Consider the following 20,985-nt stretch of genomic DNA (forward strand, 5'->3'; position numbering starts at 1 on the left):
TGATCCAAAAAATCTGTCCACCCATAAACATGTGTTCCTACGAGCTCACAGGGGGTTTCTTTCCCTTTGTTATCTTTTCAATCAGGAAGCAAAAGTGTAAACACAAGACAGGGTAAAAATAATTAAGCTTATCAAAACCAAGTACTTGGGAATTTTTTTGCCAGTTTATGTGCATTTCACATCCCACTCAGAGTTCAGATCAATATACTAAAATAAACAAGACGATAATAAGTAAAACAATAATAAGCTAGTCAATGACTACTGCAAGGCTGACACAAGGTCGTATATTTAAAACAATATTTCGCCTGGCCCCAGGTTTAGATGTTACTAAATAAAAATGAAATTACAATATTAAATAATGGTGCAGACGTTTGTCCTGGTTTCATTCATTGAAAAGTGTTCGTTTCGCTCATATAAGTTCATTAAGGTTGTCGAATAAGACACATTCTCATCAAAGCTTACCACATTAACATGAGACAGGTCACTTTCCAGCAAACAAATGCTCATCTCCTAGTCATTTTTAACGCCTGGACGAGTCACATGCTCATGAAATTCAGCCTTAAAGTTGGCTATAGTGCTAATTCGAACGTTCAAAGCCAACTCCACTTCAATTTAGTGAAACACCTAACATTAATGGTCATGTAAAAGCTACAAAATCATCAGTTCGAGCCGGCATGATGCACACTTTGAGTAGTTTCAAAGATTTTGAATATTTTAAACGTTGACTTTTGAATATTTATCTATTTCAGCTATCATTATTTTTTCATCCATTATCATGTAATATTTAAGTGGATATTAATTAATCATTTTAGATAGTGCAGGTCCACATCAGGACTTATTGTCTTGCCAGTTCCCCAACCTGCTTTACCAAATAAATCATGTATGCGCTGACTGCATGGTTACTATTCCAATATGGTGTCAGGCTCGGTTACTATTCCAACATGGCATCGGGCTCGGGTGCTCTCGTTCGGGCCAACTAATTACAAACAGTGTCTACACCTGAGTGTGTGAGTGAGTGACACATTTGCATATCAGAGTCCCCGCAACAAACACGTTTCTACGCTTCGCGTATCAAGGTTAAAAATGGCTTTTTCAAGTGGTGAACAATTCTCCATCCTCAAACCTCCAGCATCTAATCCTGCCTCCTGGGCAAACCTTGCACGCAAAGTTCCTCGGGTGTCAAATTTTGGGGTTTTAAAAGTAATGATGCTATCTTCCCACAGAGTTTGTCTGCATTTATTCTATTAACCCCTTCTTCTGGTCTGTACTTGAGATGATGTGATGCCAGTGCAACTTTAAAACTAAGTGGAACTGAGAATTAAAAGAAAACACATACGGTAAGAAATACAAATGCGTGTAACTTTATCTTGCAAATGAAATAATCAATATCAACAACCCCATTCACTGAAAATACTTGACAATGAAAGAAATATTGAATATTACAGCTACACTCAATTTCTAATTGTCATTGACATGACAGTCTCGTCAAATTATTTTTTGACTTGATGTATAGCGGAGCCCCTGCACGCCAAAGGGCCCCATACCTTAGAAAATTTGGTAACCCATTGATCTCAAAAGTGACCATATTATAAGCTCAAGTTTAGAGCTCCCTTCAATGTCTTCAAAGTTATGTTTCTTCCATCCTGAGTCTGTTCAAGCTTTTCTGATTGGTTGCTTTAAGCCACGTGACAGGCCTACGCGGACTCCTACGGCTTGTGACATTTTTACATTTGCCATTCTCTTATAAATTCCAGCCTCTGGACCTTTATTTTGCTTCTCACTTGTTTCTGAAGGACACTTAATATTTTGTTATCAGGAGGACTTTTTTAAGAGTTGAGTGTAGCCGTTGGAATGTTAGAGGTCAGCTCTGCATGGTTTCAGCTGTTATCTATTGCCTTGTAAAGTTTGACACCTCTGTAATTGGGTAACCCGAAAACACTGACCCCCGGTCTGCGGACCCCCACTACGGACCGGGTCCGTGGACTACCTATGGACCGGTCCACGGACTCCCCCTACGGACCCCCTCTACGGACCACCCCCCAAAATATAATAAGAATAATAAATAAATATTTCAGTTATGGGTTGTCTAATAGATTACTTGTGACAGCGAAATTTCAAACGTTACATTGTGCAAATGTAACAGACCTAGATTCAGGCTCAGGTGCAATTTAAATCATTACACATTGCCGTTTCCTTTGCTGTGGCCATAAAGTATATAAAAGACGCGTACGGGGAAGCCTCCGGGAAGCCTCGAAATTTGTGTTCTTTCCCCTCTGCCATTTTGTTCAGCCCATTCTCCCATGGGTTCGTGAACTTGTTCCAGGCTTCACAATTTGCTCAGTGGAATAACAGATACAACAACAATTAACTGCCTAAAAATATATCTTCCATAGCCAGATTGAGCTACGAATGGAAGGTAAGAACTTTCCTTCTTACCATCAGCATCTCCTTACACTGAAAACAGCTTTTGAGCACTTTTTTTTGGGAGGTGGTGGGGGGGGGGGGGTTGGGTGTTAAAAAACCAAGTCTGTTACATTTGCACAGTGTAACACTTGAAAAATCACCGACACGAGTATGAATCTATCAGACAACCCATAAGTGAAGTCTTTATATATTATTTTTACACTATTTTAGGGTGGTCCGTAGAGGGTGTCTGTAGGGGTAGTCCATGGACCAGTCTGTAGGGTAGTCTGCAGACCCGGTCCGTTGTGGGGGTCCACGGACTGGGGATCTGTGTTATCGGGTTACCCTCTGTAATTTGCCATGTGCCGAATTATAAAGTGTGGTTTGTCTGACCTCATTTCTATTGCAGAAATGTATGTTGTATCTCTTTTTAATTGTTTGCTCTGGAGGGAAAAGGTCAGTGATCATGTTGATTACTTGCATTCTTTATTGCGATGCCGGGCCCAGTTGTTAGATTAAAACTGTGTTAAGTTATGTGGCTTGTTTATTTGATACCACAGATCATATTTAGCTTTGTCTGGCGTCACCAGAGACTGCTGTAGTGTTACTTCGAGAATCTTAGAGATCCCTTCAATGTCTTCAAAGTTATGTTTCTTCCATCCTAAATTTGCTCGAGCTTTCCATCTCCTGGTTTATACCTCCTTTGTTCGTTCCTGCACCACATGATTAAAATTTAGCTAAATTTAGATGTTCACATCTGTTGACTGTTTTGCATTGTAACTTGGTTACTTGAGACATTTTTTTGCACCAAGAAATTGAATTGTTTTGTTCTCTCTCATTCTTTCATGCCAATCATTTCAATAGGGCGGTAGAGCATAAACAATGGTGTGACTACAGGCCAATTTTTTTCGCTTGCACTTTGCGCTTGTGGTCACGCTCCATGCCCATGGTCGCCCTCTGTGCTCGTGGTCGTGCTCCACGTTCATGTATTGCGTCTCGCTCACTGGCCTGCTAATCCGCCTGTTCTGCAGGCTAATTGCATGCATACCTAGTTCTTAAAGTGTGAGCAACAATATGGCACATTTAAAGCAAAAGAAAATACCAATCAATCAAGGGATTCTGGGGTGGCTCGAAAACACAGACCATGAAAACACAGACCACAGACCGTAGACCTTGAAAACGCAGACCTTGGAAATGCAGACCTTGAAAACGCAGACCTCCAAAACGCAAACCTCGAAAACATACCTCGAAAACTCAGACCTTGAAAACCCAGACCTCGAAAATGCAGACCTTGGATGTCAAAAACGAATGGTGCAAAACCGTTCAAGCACTAATAATGTTTAAGACAAAAATGAACAAAAATATTTTACCAAAATAATTTTAGGTATTTTACAGTCCTTTTTACATTTTCTCAAAGCTAATGATATGAAAAGTTGCCTGAAATAACACTGGGAACAATGTCCCATGGGACCTTGAGAAAATAAATTTCAAAGTTCAGATAAATTGTGCACACACAGGTAAAATTTCATCATTTCAAAATTTGAGAGGATATTTAAAACAGCTGCTGGTTCAAAGTTTTTGTCCACTCATCACTCGAATGTCTGGTGGATTCCTTCTTAAAGCTTTATACTCAGACGTCATCTGGTCACTTATGACATTTGTCTCCCTTTTTTGTTGTTCAGTCTCGCGATTGAGAAACTTGTCTTTACAAAAACAATTTGATTGGACTCAAAACATTAGTCACGCGAGGCATTGGGTGACAAATTTTCCACAACAACAAGCCTCTAATTCTTTGCTTTTTAGATGATGACCCAAAAGCCAAGGGGTATCAATGGTGCCAAATTGAATTTCCTAGAAGGCAAAAGATCATACCTTACGACACGGTGCTGTCAGACAAGGAGAAAAAGACGTAATCCCAAGCAACCAGGCCACAAACTGCCATCTACAAAGTACACAACAAAGTACTACTGCATAAAGGGCTCTTGTATGAAGACCAGCAGATTCCCATATTATGACCCCTCATTGCTACACATACCTCCCGAGGCAAACTCTCATCTTCAGAGGTCGCACTTTGACCTTCTCAGCCGGAAACTGGACTTTGAAGAGCAAAATGCTTCTTGTTAGCGTTAATTAGCCCATGGCAAGAAAAACGTGTGCCTTGCTTATGTTTGCAGCTGAGTTCTTTACCTGACCAACGTGAATATGACTTCTTGGTATTAAGCCCAAGTCCGTTAAGACTGAAAGTGGACCATATTTGTTTCATCATTACAATTTACGGTGATAACACTTCAGTCAAGAACATTTTGCTGTAAACAAATGACTTGTTTTGTTCTGTAGCATTTCTCAAAAAATATTTTCACCATTAATTTTTACATAAAAATGATTTGAAATTAGAAATTTTTACTCGAAACCATTTAACCATGAGTTCTTAAACAAATAATTCAGCTAAGAGTTAATTTCAGAGTATTTACTACGTATTTGACAACGGGTAGGTTTCCTAACGTAGTCGCTCTTTGCCCACGCTAAGACCATCAGAAATAGTTAGGGTTTTCTCTCACTCTGCAGTGTAATAAAACTAAAGTTGGAATTTGGTTAGACATTATTGCAATATAATGTAGTTGACATGTTGAGTTTTAAATCAATACAAGACATGAGCCCTTGGAGAAACAACTCATTGGCGAAACAATCAGGTGCCTGCTAGTAACGTCTTGTTTTGTTGATTTATTGAGAACAAGAAAATTGAAAAGCTATAAAACCCAAATTGTGTGTTTAAGAGGACAATGCTAATTTTTAGTCATTGCTTTTGTTATTTAGTAGCTATTGGTTCAACTATCCAGCTATAAATATCGATAAGATCTCAGTTGCCAGGATGTACTAATTAATAAATATGTTGCGGTTAATTGGCCTTCTCGATATTGTGTGTTCTTGTGCAGAAAAGTACAGGGCATTCCTAAGAACACAAATTACTTTTTGTTGGTTGTTTCATTTTATTAGTTCAAAGTCCATAGGATGGGGCACTATTGAGGTTAGAATATTGGGAAGGATACTCACAAGTAAGCGAAATGCTAGTTCCTGACCGAAAAAGTTGCCTTCAGATATCAATATTTTCATCAGCTGGACCCAATATGACGACATACTAAAAGACCGTAACAGAAATCGGTTAAACTTTTCATTGTTAACTCTGTTAAACTCGTGTAGGGGTAGCTGGGGTCATAGTGTACACTCCCTTGCAGGAAAGGTGAGGTAAGTGACCCTTTGAAAATACTAAGACATTGCCTCTTTCCCACTCCCTAGAGATTTCTTTGGTACCTTTTGTGTTTTGGTCTTTGCATATTCTAGTGGGAAGGGGAAAGTTTTGTCTTTCAATCCCAACATTTGATCTTTTGTCGTGGTTTTCTTCTAGACGGCAAAATTCTGTACTTAGAGCCAAAATGCGCCTTTAATTTAAAGAGATCGAGATGTTAGGAAAAAGCATCAAGTAGACTCGACCTATGGTTAAGAGGTTTTTTTTAATTTTGTATTTTTTTTTTCACCATTGCACTTATAATAGTGTCTAAGTGACTGGCAGCCGGTCAAAGTTTTAAATAGAAAACATGACTGGCAATCAAAACTTTTTTTGTAGTTTAGGCTGGTTAGCCTAAAAAGCACTCCGGTTAGCCTGTAACACGATACACACCTATATTATCTATAGTTTTTGTGTTATCACAGGCAGCCCAAGCTCTCTCAATGAACCACACAAGCAACACAATATGGTATTGAATTATAAGGGTTTATATGGGATTTTCTACAAGATATCCGTGGAGGTAGTTAAAAGTGAAAATTCTCAATGAAAATGCCTTACCTTATTCCATACATGTGTTGTTTGCTCCTGGTGTGGTTATTTTGCCAATTTAACTTGATTTAAGCGACTCTTTTGAATTCTGGTTTTCCAAGGGAAAACCAGAACCATATAAACCCTTATAATTTGAAGCCGTATCGTGTTGCTTGTGTGGTTCACAGAGAGAGCTTGGGCTGCCTGTGGTGTTATCACTTGCCATTAAATTGTAACAAATAAACAAGATACATACTTAAGAATTTGCGAGGCAAAAACGAGACTCATATTCATATTTCAATGTTTTAAGGTCTGTGTTTTCGAGGGCCTGTTCTGTTCATAATCCATTTAAATGATGTCCACAAACCACTGCAATTTTTGAGGATAATTACTTATGCTGATGACTGTAATTTATACCTCATCCAAGGACATTGTCACAATCCAAAGAAACCTCAATGAAGACATTAACAGCTTATGTCGTTGGTTCAAAGAAAACAAACTGATAGTCAATTTTAAAAAAGGGAAGACTGAGGCTATGCTCTTTGGAACTGCGAAAAGAATCAATCTTCAGGGAAATGAACTTAATATCCCTGTTAATGGGGCATGTATCAACAATATGTTTGTTTCCAAGTACTTGGGCGTTGACCTAGACCCAAATTTGAACCTTACATCACACTTTGATAGAATTCACAGGAAAGCAGCAGGCAGAGCTAACCTCAATCCATTCGTTGATCGAACAAAAATATACTGAAACAATCTATGAAACAATGATCTTGCCTATTTTTACATACTGCAGATCACTTGGTCTTGGTTGGTCAGACACCAAAAAAAGTCTGATAAAGAACCTTGAACAACGAAGTTTGAAAATTATTGGTAGCAGCAATCTAAAACTACCATCAGCAGAGAACTTAATTAAGTGCAAAAGCAGTCAGTGTGTCTTCGACTGTCTTCAAAACAATGTTTGCACCCCCTTTGAGACCTAATTTAATAGATCACTTCACTCTAAGAACACAAGGAACAATGGTTTATCAGTGAAACTACCTAAAGCTCGCCTTGAATTTGGGAAGAAGAGCTTTCATTATCAAGGAGCCAACATTTTTAATGAACTGCCAATCTAATTTAGGACTATAACATTTTTACTAATTTTGTACGTAAGTTTTTTACCCATTTTTACCTTTTACCTTATTTTCACCATAGTTTCTTTTACAGGACTCCTCTGATAACAGTGTTGAATACACTGATGGGTCATCCTGTTTAAATATTTGTTGTTGTTGTTATTATTATTATTATTAAATGGCATCCTAACATTAAAGGTTTGGTTTTAATAGTTAATCGAATTTGCAAAATACATGCACCTGGATTTTTGGAATGCAATTCGTAAGGAAAGGGGAAGAAAATTTGAACTGTCCTGCGCTTTGATAAAGCTTTCTACAGAGATGTTTTTCGCTTTAATCCGTTCAGTACTTTTCGAGAAATGACTTCCGAGCGTGTTAGAATGCAATTATTGTCAGCAGCCAAATTGGCACCTGATGTGAATCAGTCATGCAGAGATATGGCAAGACTTATTTTTGAACTAAACTTAGGATAAGCACACAGAAGGCAATTTTCATGCCCAACACTTTGAAAGTGCTTTCCAAAGAGACCTCAGTTGATCCATGGTGTGGTAGTTTCGGAGCAGCAGCTTCTTTCGCTGTGGACCTACAAACCTTGGTAAATGTTACACAGCATTTTCAGGATTAAATATGCAGACAATATTGCACCGGAATTTTTGGAGTAGGAGTTCCAACAAATGGGAAACAAATCTTTTACCTGTTATACGCTTTGTAAAGCCTTTCAAAAGAGGTCTCTTTTGAAAGACGTTCTCTTCAATCCATTCAGTACTTTTTTAGAGATGACTTTCGAGCATCTTAGATGCAAATTCCTGTCAGCAGACATGGCACCTCATGTGAATCAGTCATGCAGAGAAAAGACAGGACTTATTTTCCAAGTAAACTTAGCATAATCACATAGAGGATAATTTTCCTGCTCAGCACGTTGAAAGTTCTTTCCAAAGAGCCTTCTCTTCTCTACTCTTGATTCACTTAACGGTGACCTAGTTCTGGAGAAGCAGCTTTTTTCACCGTGGACATGAATGCAAACTGTGCTAAATATTACACAGCAATTACAAAATTACGAATGTGCAAAAATATGCACCGGGAGTTCTAACGAACAGGAAACAAATATTTTAGCTGTCCTGTGCTTTGATAAACCTTTTGAAAGAGATGCATTTTGATTCAACCTTTTCAGTAAGGTAAAGTCTGCATACGAGCCAAGTGGCCCATCAGGCCGGAGCTTATCCTGGTTTCTGTAGCATGAAGCGACTAGGAGTATTTCTACTCCCCCCTGGATGGGATGCTAGTCCATCGCAGGGTTACCCCCAGCATTAAGTTCGCCGGTACCCATTTATACACCTGGGTGGAGAGAGGCACTGTGAGAGTAAAGTGTCTTGCCCAAGAACACAACACAATGTCCCCGGCCAGGGCTCGAACCCGGACCGTTTGATCCGGAGACAAGCACACTAACCATGAGGCCACCGCGCGAGAAACTACTTTTGAGCGGATTAGAATGCACTTCATGTCAGCAGCGAAATTGGTGCGTCGACTCTAGGCTTTTGGTGTAATGACACGACTCCTATTTAAGTTAACTTCGGAGAAAGACTTAATATTTGCTACTAACCCGTTTGTCTGTAATGACGTGCAATTTTCCAACTGTGTACAGATGGAAAACAGCTTTTTCTGTCTGTACAAACGATATGGATCAACAAGCTGTCTCACCCCCTCCACTCTGGAAAGACATGATTTATAATTTATTCTAAGTCCCCTTAATGAGATGCAATTTTCTGACTGTATAACGATGGAAAACGGCCTTTTCCGTCCGTTGAAACCGTACGGATTGACAAGCCGAGTCACCCTCTTGACTCTGGTAAGACTTGAATTATACTCTAAGTCCCCTTAATGAGATGCAATTTTCCAGCTGTATAAGGATGGAAAACAGCCTTTTCCATCTGTACAAACTGTACGGATCAACAAGCTGTCTCACCCCCTCCACTCTGGAAAGACCTGATTTATATTCTAAGTCCCCTTAATGAGATGCAATTTTCCAACTGTATACTGATGGAAACGGCCTTTTCCATCTGTTCAAACCTTATGGTTGACAAGCCATGTCACCTCTTGACTCTGGTGAGACTTGAAGTATATTCAAAGTCCCCTTGATACGATGCAATTTTCCGACCGTGTATGGTTGGAAAACAGGTTTTTCCATCTGTACAAACCGTACGGATCAACAAGTTGTGTCACCCCCTTGACTGTGGAAAGACTTGAATTATATTCTAAGTCCCCTTGATAAGATGCAATTTTCCGACCGTATATGGATGGAAAACAGGCTTTTCCATTCGTACAAACCATACGGATCGACAAGTTGTGTCACCCCCTTGACTCCGGTAAGACTTGAATTATATTCTAAGTCCCCTTAATGAGATGCTCTCGCTCTAATTTACGAGTGGCCAGAATGCGGAAAAGCTCTTCATATGGGAACACTTGCTATACAGGCTAGTGATTTATTTTTAAGTCTGCTTGATGAGATGCAATTTTCCAACTGTATACGGATCGAAAACAGTCTTTAACTGTCTTTTAAATTGTACCGATCGGAAAGTTGTTTTATCGGACCGTATCAGATTGTGTGTATTGGACAACCCTCCTTTAATGACACTAAAATCTCCAAAGAAGTAAGAAATTATGTATGAAAGGTCATTGGTTCATAAATCACATGTAAGTAAATGCATATTTCACGGATCACGAAAAAATTGAAAACCACTTTCCCGAGGACGGAAGATGTAGATTCACCAATAACGGAAAAAATAAATCCCCATTCACGCTTCACACAGAGCAAAAATGCCCATTCACGCATCATGAAAAAGTGTAGGGGACCCTTAGAGAAGGAGGGAGTATATGCAAAGGCAAAATTTTGGCACAAATTAGCCCCTGGCACGTTGTTGACTTTTCTTCCAACATATTAGTTGCGAAATCGTCTCTTGGAAAGTCCCTGAAATATTGCAGGCAATTTCCACAATCTTGGTTGCACTTATTTGATATACAGTAGCTTGTTAAAATCTAACTGGGAAATATAACCCAACCACACACGAAACAATTACATGTTCACAATTAATCATTTTTTAAGTTTCTGATCCAAGAAAAACAAATCCTCTTTTTCCTTTACGGTTAATTATTCCAATCAGTGTAAAAGCCGCGAGCTATAAAGGAGGTGATGTCGCTTCTTACTTGCTTTTAATATCTAAATAACATGGCGGGAACTGCATACAAAAGATCGCGAAGCATGATGATTCACATGCTGATTATGTCACCGGAAGTACATTCGAAGTACATATCATGACATCCCTCTCCTCCTGATGAAGTGAGTTATAACAACAAACAAAATAACAACACAGCGGGACAAAGGAACATAACCTATGAGTCAACAACAAAAGTTCCTTTGTTACTAGATCAGCATTGTTCAACAAAGAGCAAGTTACATATCCAGCCTTTCCGGAGGCTTGCTAATCCTGCCACTCCGAGCTACATAAGAGCTACTCCCAGCTACTCCTGGGAGTGCGGTGGCTTGATTGTCTGAGGGAACTGAAATCGCAACAGTTGGGTTGGTGGCAGTTTGTACCACAGTTTGTTCATTAGTGTCTGGTTCAACTTCTATGTTGCTCTGAGGGGCCAGTCATATATGGGTTCCTTTCGCTTTTAGGATGGCTTCCTTTTCTTCTGGCGATAACCTGGAGAGTGCATCCGCGATTTTGATGCTCTTGCCTGGTTGGTAGCGGATGACAAGGTCATATCGCTGCAGTCTCAGTAGCATCCTCTGAAGACACGGGGGTGCGGCTGACAAGTGTTTCAGGTGAATACTTTTGAGAGGCTTGTGGTCTGTGTTGACAGTGAAACTGACCAAACAGGATAGTGTAAAACTTCTCACACCCATACACTACAGCAAGTAGTTCTCGTTCAATGTTTGCATATCTCATTTCGACATCTGTGAGTGCTTTGCTCGCAAAAGCAACAGGCTTATTGTCTTGTAAGAGTGCTGCGCCCAGGCCTTTCAGCAAAGCGTCAAGTTGTAAGGTGATCTCGTTCTTTGGATCAAAATAGGTTAGAGTAACTTCACTACTGATGGAGTCCTTGACTTTGTTGTAGGCTTCTTGGTGTGCTGGGCTCCAGTCAAATTGGTGGCTTTCCTTTAGGAGCTCTCGAAGTGGGGCTGTTAGTGTGCTTAGATTTGGGATGAAGGGACCCATGTAGTTCGCCAGACCTAAGAAGGTCTGTAGTTCTTGGCGGTTAGTTGGGGCTGAGATTTTGTTTGGATCTGGCTGGATTCCATCTTGGCTACAGACAACATCATAAAATCTGATTTTCTCCTGCTTCACAAAGCATTTATCTGGGTTCAGTTTCAGGCCTGTATCTTGGCATTGTTTTAGCATACCATGCATGTTGCAGTCATGTTCCTCGCTGGTTTTTCCAGAAACCACGATGTTGTCTGCAATTCCTGCCACTCCTTCGCATCCTTCAAATGTTTGGTCAATTTTGGTCTGAAAGATGTCTTGTGACATTTTTAGGCCAAAGGGCTTGCGGTTGAATCTGTATCTACCAAAAGGGGAGTTGAATGTGGTGAGGTAACTCGACTCCTTGTCAAGAACAACGTTCCAGTATCCGCACTTAGTATCAACAATGGAGAAAACTGTAGCTCCGGTCAATTTGGGTAGGATCTCTTCTAGTGTGGGGGTGACATGGTGTTCTCTCTGGATGGCTGCATTGAGATCTTTGGGGTCCAAGCAGAGTCTCAACCTCCCATTTTGTTTCCGTCGGTAGGCTAGACTGTTAACTCAGGGTGTGGGTTCACCTTCCTCAAGTTTTGTGATGATGCCATTCTTGACCATATCATCTAATTCACTTTTGATGCCGTCTTTGAGGCTGATTGGCACGCGTCGTGGAGGATGAATCACTGGTGGAACATTGGGGTCGACTGTAATGTGGTACTCTCCTTGAAATTTCCCGATGCCATTAAAAGACTCAGGGTATTGTGTAATCAGATCCTGCTTGTCTCTCATCAGGATGGTTTCCTAGGCTTCCTCAGGAGTCTTGTCCTTTAGGCATCCATCACTGCTGGTGTGGGGATGTTGTGTCTGTATAGCACAATTGAACTGTAGCAGATTCAGGTCAGTGGAGGTAGGTAGGCCAATAATTACGGGACCTGGGATGTCACTGACGTAAAAGGGTGCAAGTGTGCTCTCTTTCCCATAAGTGCAGGGTATGGTGACTATGCCATGGTGTTTAATTTGCAAGCCTTCGTAGGTGGTGAGCACAACATTCGAGGACAACAGTGCATTGGGTTTGAGTTTACCATTGTTGTCTACTTGATGTGGATACATCTCACGGTAAAGCCTCATGGGTAGTATGTTGCCCTGCACCCCAGTGTCAAGCTTGGCTCTTAGTGTGCTCTTTCTGTTATTGCTCTGTGCCAGGTTTACTTGAATGGATACAAATACTTCATCTCGACTAGACTCTGGTGACCCATGTGTTAAATTTGCTATTGTGACTGATTCAAAAACAATGGATTCGAAGGGTGTTGGAGTTTGTACCGAAGACTATTCAGTCTCTTATCATTTCTTCTGGGTCTTTGAAATCGCAATCTTGGGCTAGAATTCGTAATGCCGTGATGAATTTCTCTGCCATTTCTGAGGAGTCTTGAACTCAACTGTGGAATTTGAACCTGGCGAAAACAGGATTTGCTTTGGGACTTAAGTGACTCTCAAAACGCTCGTAGTATGTTCCTAATTTCTTACGGTCATCGTCGAAGATGTCAGACCACTTGTTGTAGATATCCCTTCCTTTCTGACTGACCCAGATGAGCAAATAGCTGCATTTCTCCTCTTCTATTCTGGATTTGAGAGGTCCTGTAAACATCAGCTCAACATGTTGCTTGAAACGCCGCCAGTTTTCTTTCGGGTTGTCGCCATCCCAATGCATAACCGGGCATTCAATGCCGCTTAGTTTACTTCTAACACCATGTAATAGCTGTGAGCTATAAAGGAGGCGATGTCGCTTCTTACTTGCTTTTAATATCTAAACAACATGGCAGGAACTGCATACAAAAGATCGCAAAGCGTGATGGTTCACATGCTGATTACGTCACCAGAAGTGCATTTGAAGCACGTATCATCACAATCAGGAGCTCCACTTTTAGGCTTGGCTAAATCTATGTATTTTTCTACACTACTTCAAAAAGGCAAACCCATTACATTACATCAACTCCACTACGCTGGTCTTCTGTTACATACCTAAATGTAAGTGATTTTGGTTACCAGATTTTACTATTTTTGCGAGACATAAAAGATAATGTTATTGTTTTCACCTTTCAAGTTAACTATATAATGATGATCAGGTAAATATTTTTTTTTAGCCATGAGTTAATTTTAAAATACTAACTCTACTAACGGGGTTGTAAAGTCCAGCTCCACATCCCTGTCGTACACCCTGGGCAACGTCCTAAAGTAGGGGAGCGCCAGTCAGGGTGAAGTACGGTGGGGAAGCCTCATTCCTCAGGGCTGCTACAGTAACCGTGAGGGCCTGACTGGAACCCTGAAACGGGGCGGCTAACAGACCTCTGGTGAAGCTACGAAGGCTAACCCCCTACGTGGTGGATTCATTGGGCTACTGAAACCGAAACTATGGAAAACTTTGCCGGGTCTCTATTACCAGTAGAGATCGAGCAGAAAAAAAAAACTCTACTAACAGGTTCTGTACAGCTCCACCCTCATTGTTCAGTTAAAATTTCTTCAATAGTTCAGCATGTCTATGTCAGCTGCACCATGACCGATGTTCTAAGAGTTTATTTCTTATCAGCACATTTACTTTATCTAAAACAAAACCAACCTTCGAGAGCTTCAACACCAAGAATATCATCAATTTTGTCATTAAGACTTATGTTGTTTCTTGTAACTTCAGAGAGGTATGATTCATCTTTATCAGGCAACATTGTTTTGAGCCTTTTCATGTCTTTCTGCTCATCCTCATCAAGAGACTGGTTGCAAGTCAAGATATTGACAGCTACAGATTCTGACCCTGTTCCTTTGTTACTGATGCTTGAAGGACCTGCTTTGATGCTGCTTGATGAAACACTGCCAGTTGAGGTTGATGGCTGAGGATCACACAGTGTAGATGCAGACGTGTTGCCTCCTGCAATACATTCATTTAATGGGTGTAGTGCAGACTCAGTAACAGACAACATGCATGTAGATGGAAGGTCATTCAGTGTTGATGGTTCTTCCGCACCAGTTAGAGCTTGTGGTTTTTGTAGGCGAACATTTAGCTTACCCTGCCCAGCTATAGTCTTGACTTGAGGGAAATCCCATTTCTGCGCCTTTTTGCATGCTGGTATACACGCTTGCTTCCTGGACACTTTAAAAAAAGAAAAATCATCTGGCAATATACCAGGAATTTTTGTGGCCAAAACTTCAGTTACCTTTGATCTTATTACATATTCCTTGTCATTAGTCATAAGATCAACAGTTCCAGAAAAGTGAATGTCACCTGTTACTAAATTTTAGTTAGGAACCATATGAGGGATGTTTCCCTTTTCATCAACAAATTCTTCAAGAGCCATAAAGTCAACGACCAAAACCTCTAAGGTTTTTTGCTCTGATTGGTCCCTAGCTAGCGCAACTTAGTGCCCCACTGACAAGTGATCTTCCAGGTAAAGGAGTTGATGTAACATCAGGGAGTCTCAAATCTGTTGTTAAAAGCAAGAGATCTTTTCACCAATTACAACTTTAAATACAAAAATAAAAAAAACCCTACCATTCTTCGTCACAAAAACAACTAACCACTGTCAATGCTGTATAAAGGTTTGGGCATACTTATGCTAAATACAAATGAAACCTGCTCTGGATTGTCCACCAGATACTCTAAAATGAAAAATAAAGTGCATGAAGACTTACCTTTACTTCTACTAAATGACGCGATGTCTCTCTGAGTTCCTCTTTGACCAGCCTCTTCCACGTCCTCCGCAATAAAAATTGGCGGGGTATGTTCCACCGTTTTGGTACCGCAAAAGGTGATGAAGGTCATGTAACTTCAACAGGGCGTGAAATTTATCTGCTGACTAATAGGATAGCAAAAATTATTGAATAAAAAATTTTGAATTCAATAAAATTTTGGCAGCATGCATAATAACAACAATTTGGAAAATTGTGGTAAAGATATTTTATTGAACAAAAACAGTGTTGAATATATAATCAGTTAATATGAATCATTGAATGTAAAATGAGTTTACTGATCAAAAATGTGACACATTGAATATAGCATGACAATTACTGGCCAAAACTATGAATTACTGAATATAAATTGTATGTTATTGAATATTGCAACAATCTGGCAACCATATCAATGGGCTAATATATAATAAATTATAAAATTGATTAATGAAGACAACAATATTTACTCTTGTCTTCAACTTTATATCCACAGTTGATTACGATAGCAAAATGAGCAGGTAAATCTTGTGATACAATTTATATAGTGAACATTTGTATGTAGATTATATTACCACTGGGTTAATATTTATTCTCCCTTACCTTAGAACAAAGGGTGTTCCTTCCACTATAATTTCCATTTAGCAGTCATTGGTAGACTTAGGTGCAATACTATGGTTACTTATAGTTCACCACTAAATTTTCTCTGATTCTTATTGGTTTAAATTGATCATGTGACGAGATAGTGTTCATCCACAGAGAGACACTATCAGCTCATAGTGCCTGTCCAAGGAAAATACCTGAATGGATAGTACTCATCCTTGAAAATGTTTCTGAAAACAAGTGGGCTTATGGAAAATACACAATTGAAATTGTATTAAGTGGTTTTTCCCTGTTTTCATTTTCAATTTCACTGGTTTCATCTAGAAAAGTTGAAAATAATTCAATCTGATTTTTGAACTGGTGCAAAGAAGAAGATTTAGTGGTGAACAATAAAGACAGTAGAGTACTGTTTACGTCTCAGAACTATCGGTCTGATAGTTTCCCCTTGGAAATTTGATGCTCTTAAAACTAGCCTATTTGCCCTTGAAGCTTCACTTCTCGGGCAAATATTTGTTTTAAGAACATCAAATTTCCGCAGGGTTACTATCACCTGATAGTTCCTCAACAGAAACACTCTATTGTTTAAATAGAAAAAACACTTTGTTGACAGCAGTTGTTTAAGAGCCAGTTCCTGTAAATACCGAGAATGGGATGACAGTCGCGAAATTTTCGATTTCTTCATATTTTGCCCAAAACACCTCTATAGTGAGTTGTTTTCGAAAATACCATTCAAAGGTCCTGAAGCGCTTTAGTTTTTTCGAAATTGAGGAAAGTTTGAAAATCGCCATTTTAGCTGCCTGACACTGCCGAAAATGGCCGAAAATTGTGCATTTCTTTTCGCTCGTACAGATCAACGCGATGATATCTATCAATATACTTTGGGTAGCTCATAGTGCATGTCTTGCTGTTTCTAAAGCATTAATTTGATTAGCAAAACCTCCAAGTTTAATAATATTTTAGGCCGATACAAGTACCTTCATCGAAGCTCATAAGCGAAATGGCTAATTTTAGATAATTTCAATACCATGAAAAGCCCACTGGTACATTGAATTTGAAGTCGAAACTAAAATTTGCTGAAAGCCCATACTCTATATTATGATGTGTGAAAGTCTCTTCCACGGCCCGAAAAAACTAACCCGTCAAGAGACATAAACGTGTGGTACATTTTTTAGTGCAGAGTGCACTATTGGGATGGTTATGGGGGTTGCCTGCCGCTAAGGAACTAAGGCACTATGGCCCTATGGCGCTATGGCGCTAAGGTGTAAACTTTAATGTTTGTTTAATTGATTAATTTCAATTAATTAATTAGTCTAGAGGCAAGGAAGTAATGGGAGTAGGGTGGGAAAGGTACATGTGTACTCTACGTAAAAGACATTCCATTGCCGTCGCTTAACTTTGAACATCGCAAAGCTATATATTTGTTTCAGGTAACCCCTTGCTCTCCTTGTGGTACCATTCTCCTTAGAACAAAACTAATTTGCCCTAAATGCATGCGTAGATTAGTTATGGTTCGTGGCTTCTATATTAGGTGAAGGATACATTGCATACGGAATCACGCACAAATGTTGAGTGGTTTTCCTTATGGTAGAGCTCAACATGTAAGACGCATGCGTTCTAGCATTGTTAGTGTTATACACTATCTTTACACGCAGTATTTTATATATCGTGTCATGTGACCAAGGACGGCAGTTATTTTTCAGGTAGCGCCAGTTGTCCCTTTTTTTTTTGCAAAAGTGAAACGTTACTGTGGCTGCGTAGCTTTTAGAATTACAAACAGGTCGGTTCAACAAATACCATCTGCTGTTTTCAATCTACAATAGTGTGCTTGTCAGAGTTCAAATATATTGCTTCTCCTTAGCGACTTGTTTATTTCTTGCCTTAATTGTGTCTGTAAGAGAGACCAAAAAGTTCTCAAGTTAGTGGCGTTAATACTCCGCAAATTGTGAATTTGTAACAAAAGAAACCAGGAAAATGCTCAAATATTGCTGCAGACGCCGTGGCACCTAATGAAAGCGCAAATTAATTTAATCAGTCTTTGAGGAGACTCATTCATATCGGCCAAGTAGCGCTGTTTATCTTCAATACTTTTCGTTGAAAAGCTTCTCAGCCATCAATATCGTTGTGTGTTAATTTTGAATTGTTTTATTGTTAACAACAAAGGTGGCAACAGAAAAAGAAAGTGGTATTTCGTGACTATCTGATAATTAAATTAGTTCTTGTTCATCGGTAAAAATTTGCATTTTTAGTAAAACATCGTCTCTGTTCCGTTTCTTCACTACATCAGATATTTAACTTTCTTTCATTTATCTCCAAAAAACAAGGACATCTTCCATATGTTTTGGAGAAAACAGGGGTTTCATATTACATGGCTTTGCGAGGAAAACAAAAGTATCAAGTTACAAAGTTGGCGTGAAGAGCTAAATTGTCACGTTTGCTGCTTCAGCGTATTGTTGAACTTAAAATGAACGAAAATCAACTTAAAGCACCAGTAGTAATTAATTTGTACGTAATGTTTGGACCTTGAATGAAAATACAACCTTGAAACATACACACTGCAAAGGGGAGAAACCGTAGCAGACTACCAAGGTAGACACAAACCGGAAGTGAACCGAGTAGGGGTGAGTACTCATGGGACTATTGTACCAGAGCTATCAATTGCGCTCTGGACTATCTGAGGTTGTCTCACTAGTTGTAAATTCGTCATTCGTAAAACCAACATGGAACCTGGCCAGTTACCTTCATCAAGAACAAAAATAAGCAAATGGAAACCGTTTTCGTCGATAAGGATACTTGTAATGTTTTTTTTCCTTTTGGATTGACCACATGATTAACTTTTGCAAACATTTGCAGTTAAATCAAAATAGACGCTGCTTTTGGTACATTGTAATGTTATGCAAATTTATTTCGATCACTGGCACGCGCATATCACCCGAAACTGATTTTCCTTCTGCCTACTGTATGTTTCTTTTTGAAGCTTACAACTGTAGCACACATTTATCCAATATCGGCAGTTTTAACTTTTGTGGAACACCCATGGCCACAGCCGAACTTGTCTTTAAGTAAAAATAAACATTTTGAAATGTGAAGTTTGAGTAAACAATCGGTTACAGTTGCATCCATCATGTTTGGCATAAATATTCGAACACAACCATTTCATGTAAACAGGTACACTTTACTTTAAAAACAACCGTCTCATCGTAGCATTTCTTGAAATCCTGGTCTGAGACCAGCTAATGCCGATAACAGCGCGAGCAGTTGACGAAACTTCATGATCAACTGTTTAAACATTGTACTTGTGGAATAAGCAAGATGATTCAGGTTTCGACAAAACACTGACCCCCTACTGACCCCTCTACTGACCCCCTATAAAATCAACGGGAAAATGAAAATTAAAAAAAGCCTAGAACTATCAATGGGACCAGTTCAAGTTCATCAGTAAATTTAGCTTACCTCAAACTTCCAAGATGACAAATGCGTTGCTGCAGATTTCCGACTCCCTTCTCATTTGACTGAAGGATTTGTCACGGAAAAGTGAGCACAGAATAAGTCAGAATATCATCAAGTATGGTATTTGTGCCCATTAGAAAATTAAGCAATGAAAATAGCGAGGAAATTCTGACAAATCAGCATGCACGCGACTAACCGCGAGCGACACAGACATGATTACATCAACCGGAAGTTTATTTTGGCAACCTTGTAACCCCATGTCCCTCGCCTTCTGCATAAACAAACTACGCTTCATGTACCAGGGAGAAAGTAATCCACCAGGCTCGTCCAAATGGCTTATACTACAGGACTTAAAATGCAAAAACAAGGCGAGAGGCCTAGAACTATCTTATGAAATTGGTCTTACGGTTGAGGCTTACGCGACGCGTGTTCGTGTTGCTTGCACAATCATGAGCCTTTCGCGAGCCTGCTCATTTGTCAGATTTCTCTTTGCTTCATTTTCCAATGCATACAAAAACAATATTTGGTGATATTCAAGCTTATTCTGTGCTCGATTTTCCATCAACAAAATCTCCACTAAACAGTCAAAGGAGAACACGAGAGTTGGAAATCTACAACGCGTCCGCCATCTTGGAAGTTTGAGGTAAGATAAATTTATTCATGAACTTGAATCGGTCCCATTGATAGTTCTGGGCTTTTTTCATTTTCATTTTCCCATTGATTTTATAGAGGGTCAGTAGGGGGGTCAGCTGGGGGTCAGTAGGGGTTCAGTTGACCGGGGCTCAGTGTTTTGTCGAAACCCAGATGATTCAACCTTTGTATTTCTTACCCATGTGCTTGCAATTCTTATGAATACAATTGCCCCTGTCTGTTACCACCAGATTTAGAAATGAATTGTTCGTTTCTTTAGCTAATATGGTACATACCTCTGAATAAAACACATACTGTGACATCATTTTTCTTGGAGTGTTCCAACAGTAATCCGCGGCCACTTACAAAACGTAAGCAGCAAGACAGAAAAACCACAAAGGCTTCTTCGTCAATTGCACCACGCTGTCCAGATTTCTTTCTTACAAAGTTTCCAGACTTCGCTGTCTTTTAAAATTCCAAGACTTCGCCGTTCTGTTGGCAAGTCTGAATAATTGTCATGGTGTTAGTTGAGTAAGTTCTTGACTTTGTGTGATGGTCCCAGTTCAGACCATGCGGCAAATGTGGATTGCATGACAGACGGCCACTTGCAAAGTGTCCAGAGTGGGTAAAGATGGCGGCCAGTGAAACTGTTTGCTCATGCAAGTAACATGGTTCGCACTGTCAGCCTAAATAAACATTTTAGGATGAAATTGAAGGATGTAGGGGGAAAGGGGTGTTGTTTAATTCTGCAAGAGGACAGAACTTGACGAACTGACAGAGCTGTCCGTGGGTCCTGCTATCACAGCATGTCTACGTAGATTAATGGAAAGTATTACCGTGGTCACAAAAGTTGCGCAAACACCTTTCCTCTTTACTTTTAAAATACATGTTTGTCGTTCGCACTTTTTGAATAGAAATGCACAGGTGATAGGGCTGGAATACAAAAAGGACAAAGGAGGCCTAGAGGGATCAGATCTTAGATACGCGGTGTGAGTTTACATACATATTCACCCCTGTTGCCTTCTGC

General features: G+C 39.7%; 2 protein-coding genes across 5 annotated transcripts in view; one reads left to right on the plus strand and one right to left on the minus strand.

Annotated features, from left to right (window-relative positions):
• The window catches only part of LOC110060524 (zinc finger protein 830-like), a 103,355-nt gene that overhangs the window by 31,507 nt on the left and 50,863 nt on the right, over window positions 1–20,985 (plus strand). For all 4 annotated transcript variants that reach the window (XM_020767312.2, XM_089284941.1, XM_089284940.1 and 1 more), the window contains one exon: window positions 15,775–15,799. In XM_020767312.2, coding sequence (XP_020622971.2) covers window positions 15,775–15,799 — 25 coding nt within the window. The remainder of the gene's footprint in view (window positions 1–15,774; window positions 15,800–20,985) is intronic.
• Window positions 256–19,582, minus strand: LOC110060525 (uncharacterized). The gene is made up of 4 exons (XM_020767315.2): window positions 19,332–19,582; window positions 15,246–15,409; window positions 14,182–14,706; window positions 256–1,311 (listed from the first exon to the last, which is right to left on the minus strand). The coding sequence occupies exons 2-4, from the start codon at window positions 15,373–15,375 to the stop codon at window positions 1,133–1,135; spliced, it is 834 nt and encodes a 277-aa protein (XP_020622974.2). The 5' UTR covers window positions 15,376–15,409; window positions 19,332–19,582; the 3' UTR covers window positions 256–1,132.

Source organism: Orbicella faveolata, unplaced genomic scaffold (assembly GCF_042242905.1).
Source record: "Orbicella faveolata isolate gen_17 unplaced genomic scaffold, um_ofav_v1 contig_13, whole genome shotgun sequence".
In the NCBI taxonomy this organism is placed as follows: domain Eukaryota; kingdom Metazoa; phylum Cnidaria; class Anthozoa; order Scleractinia; family Merulinidae; genus Orbicella; species Orbicella faveolata.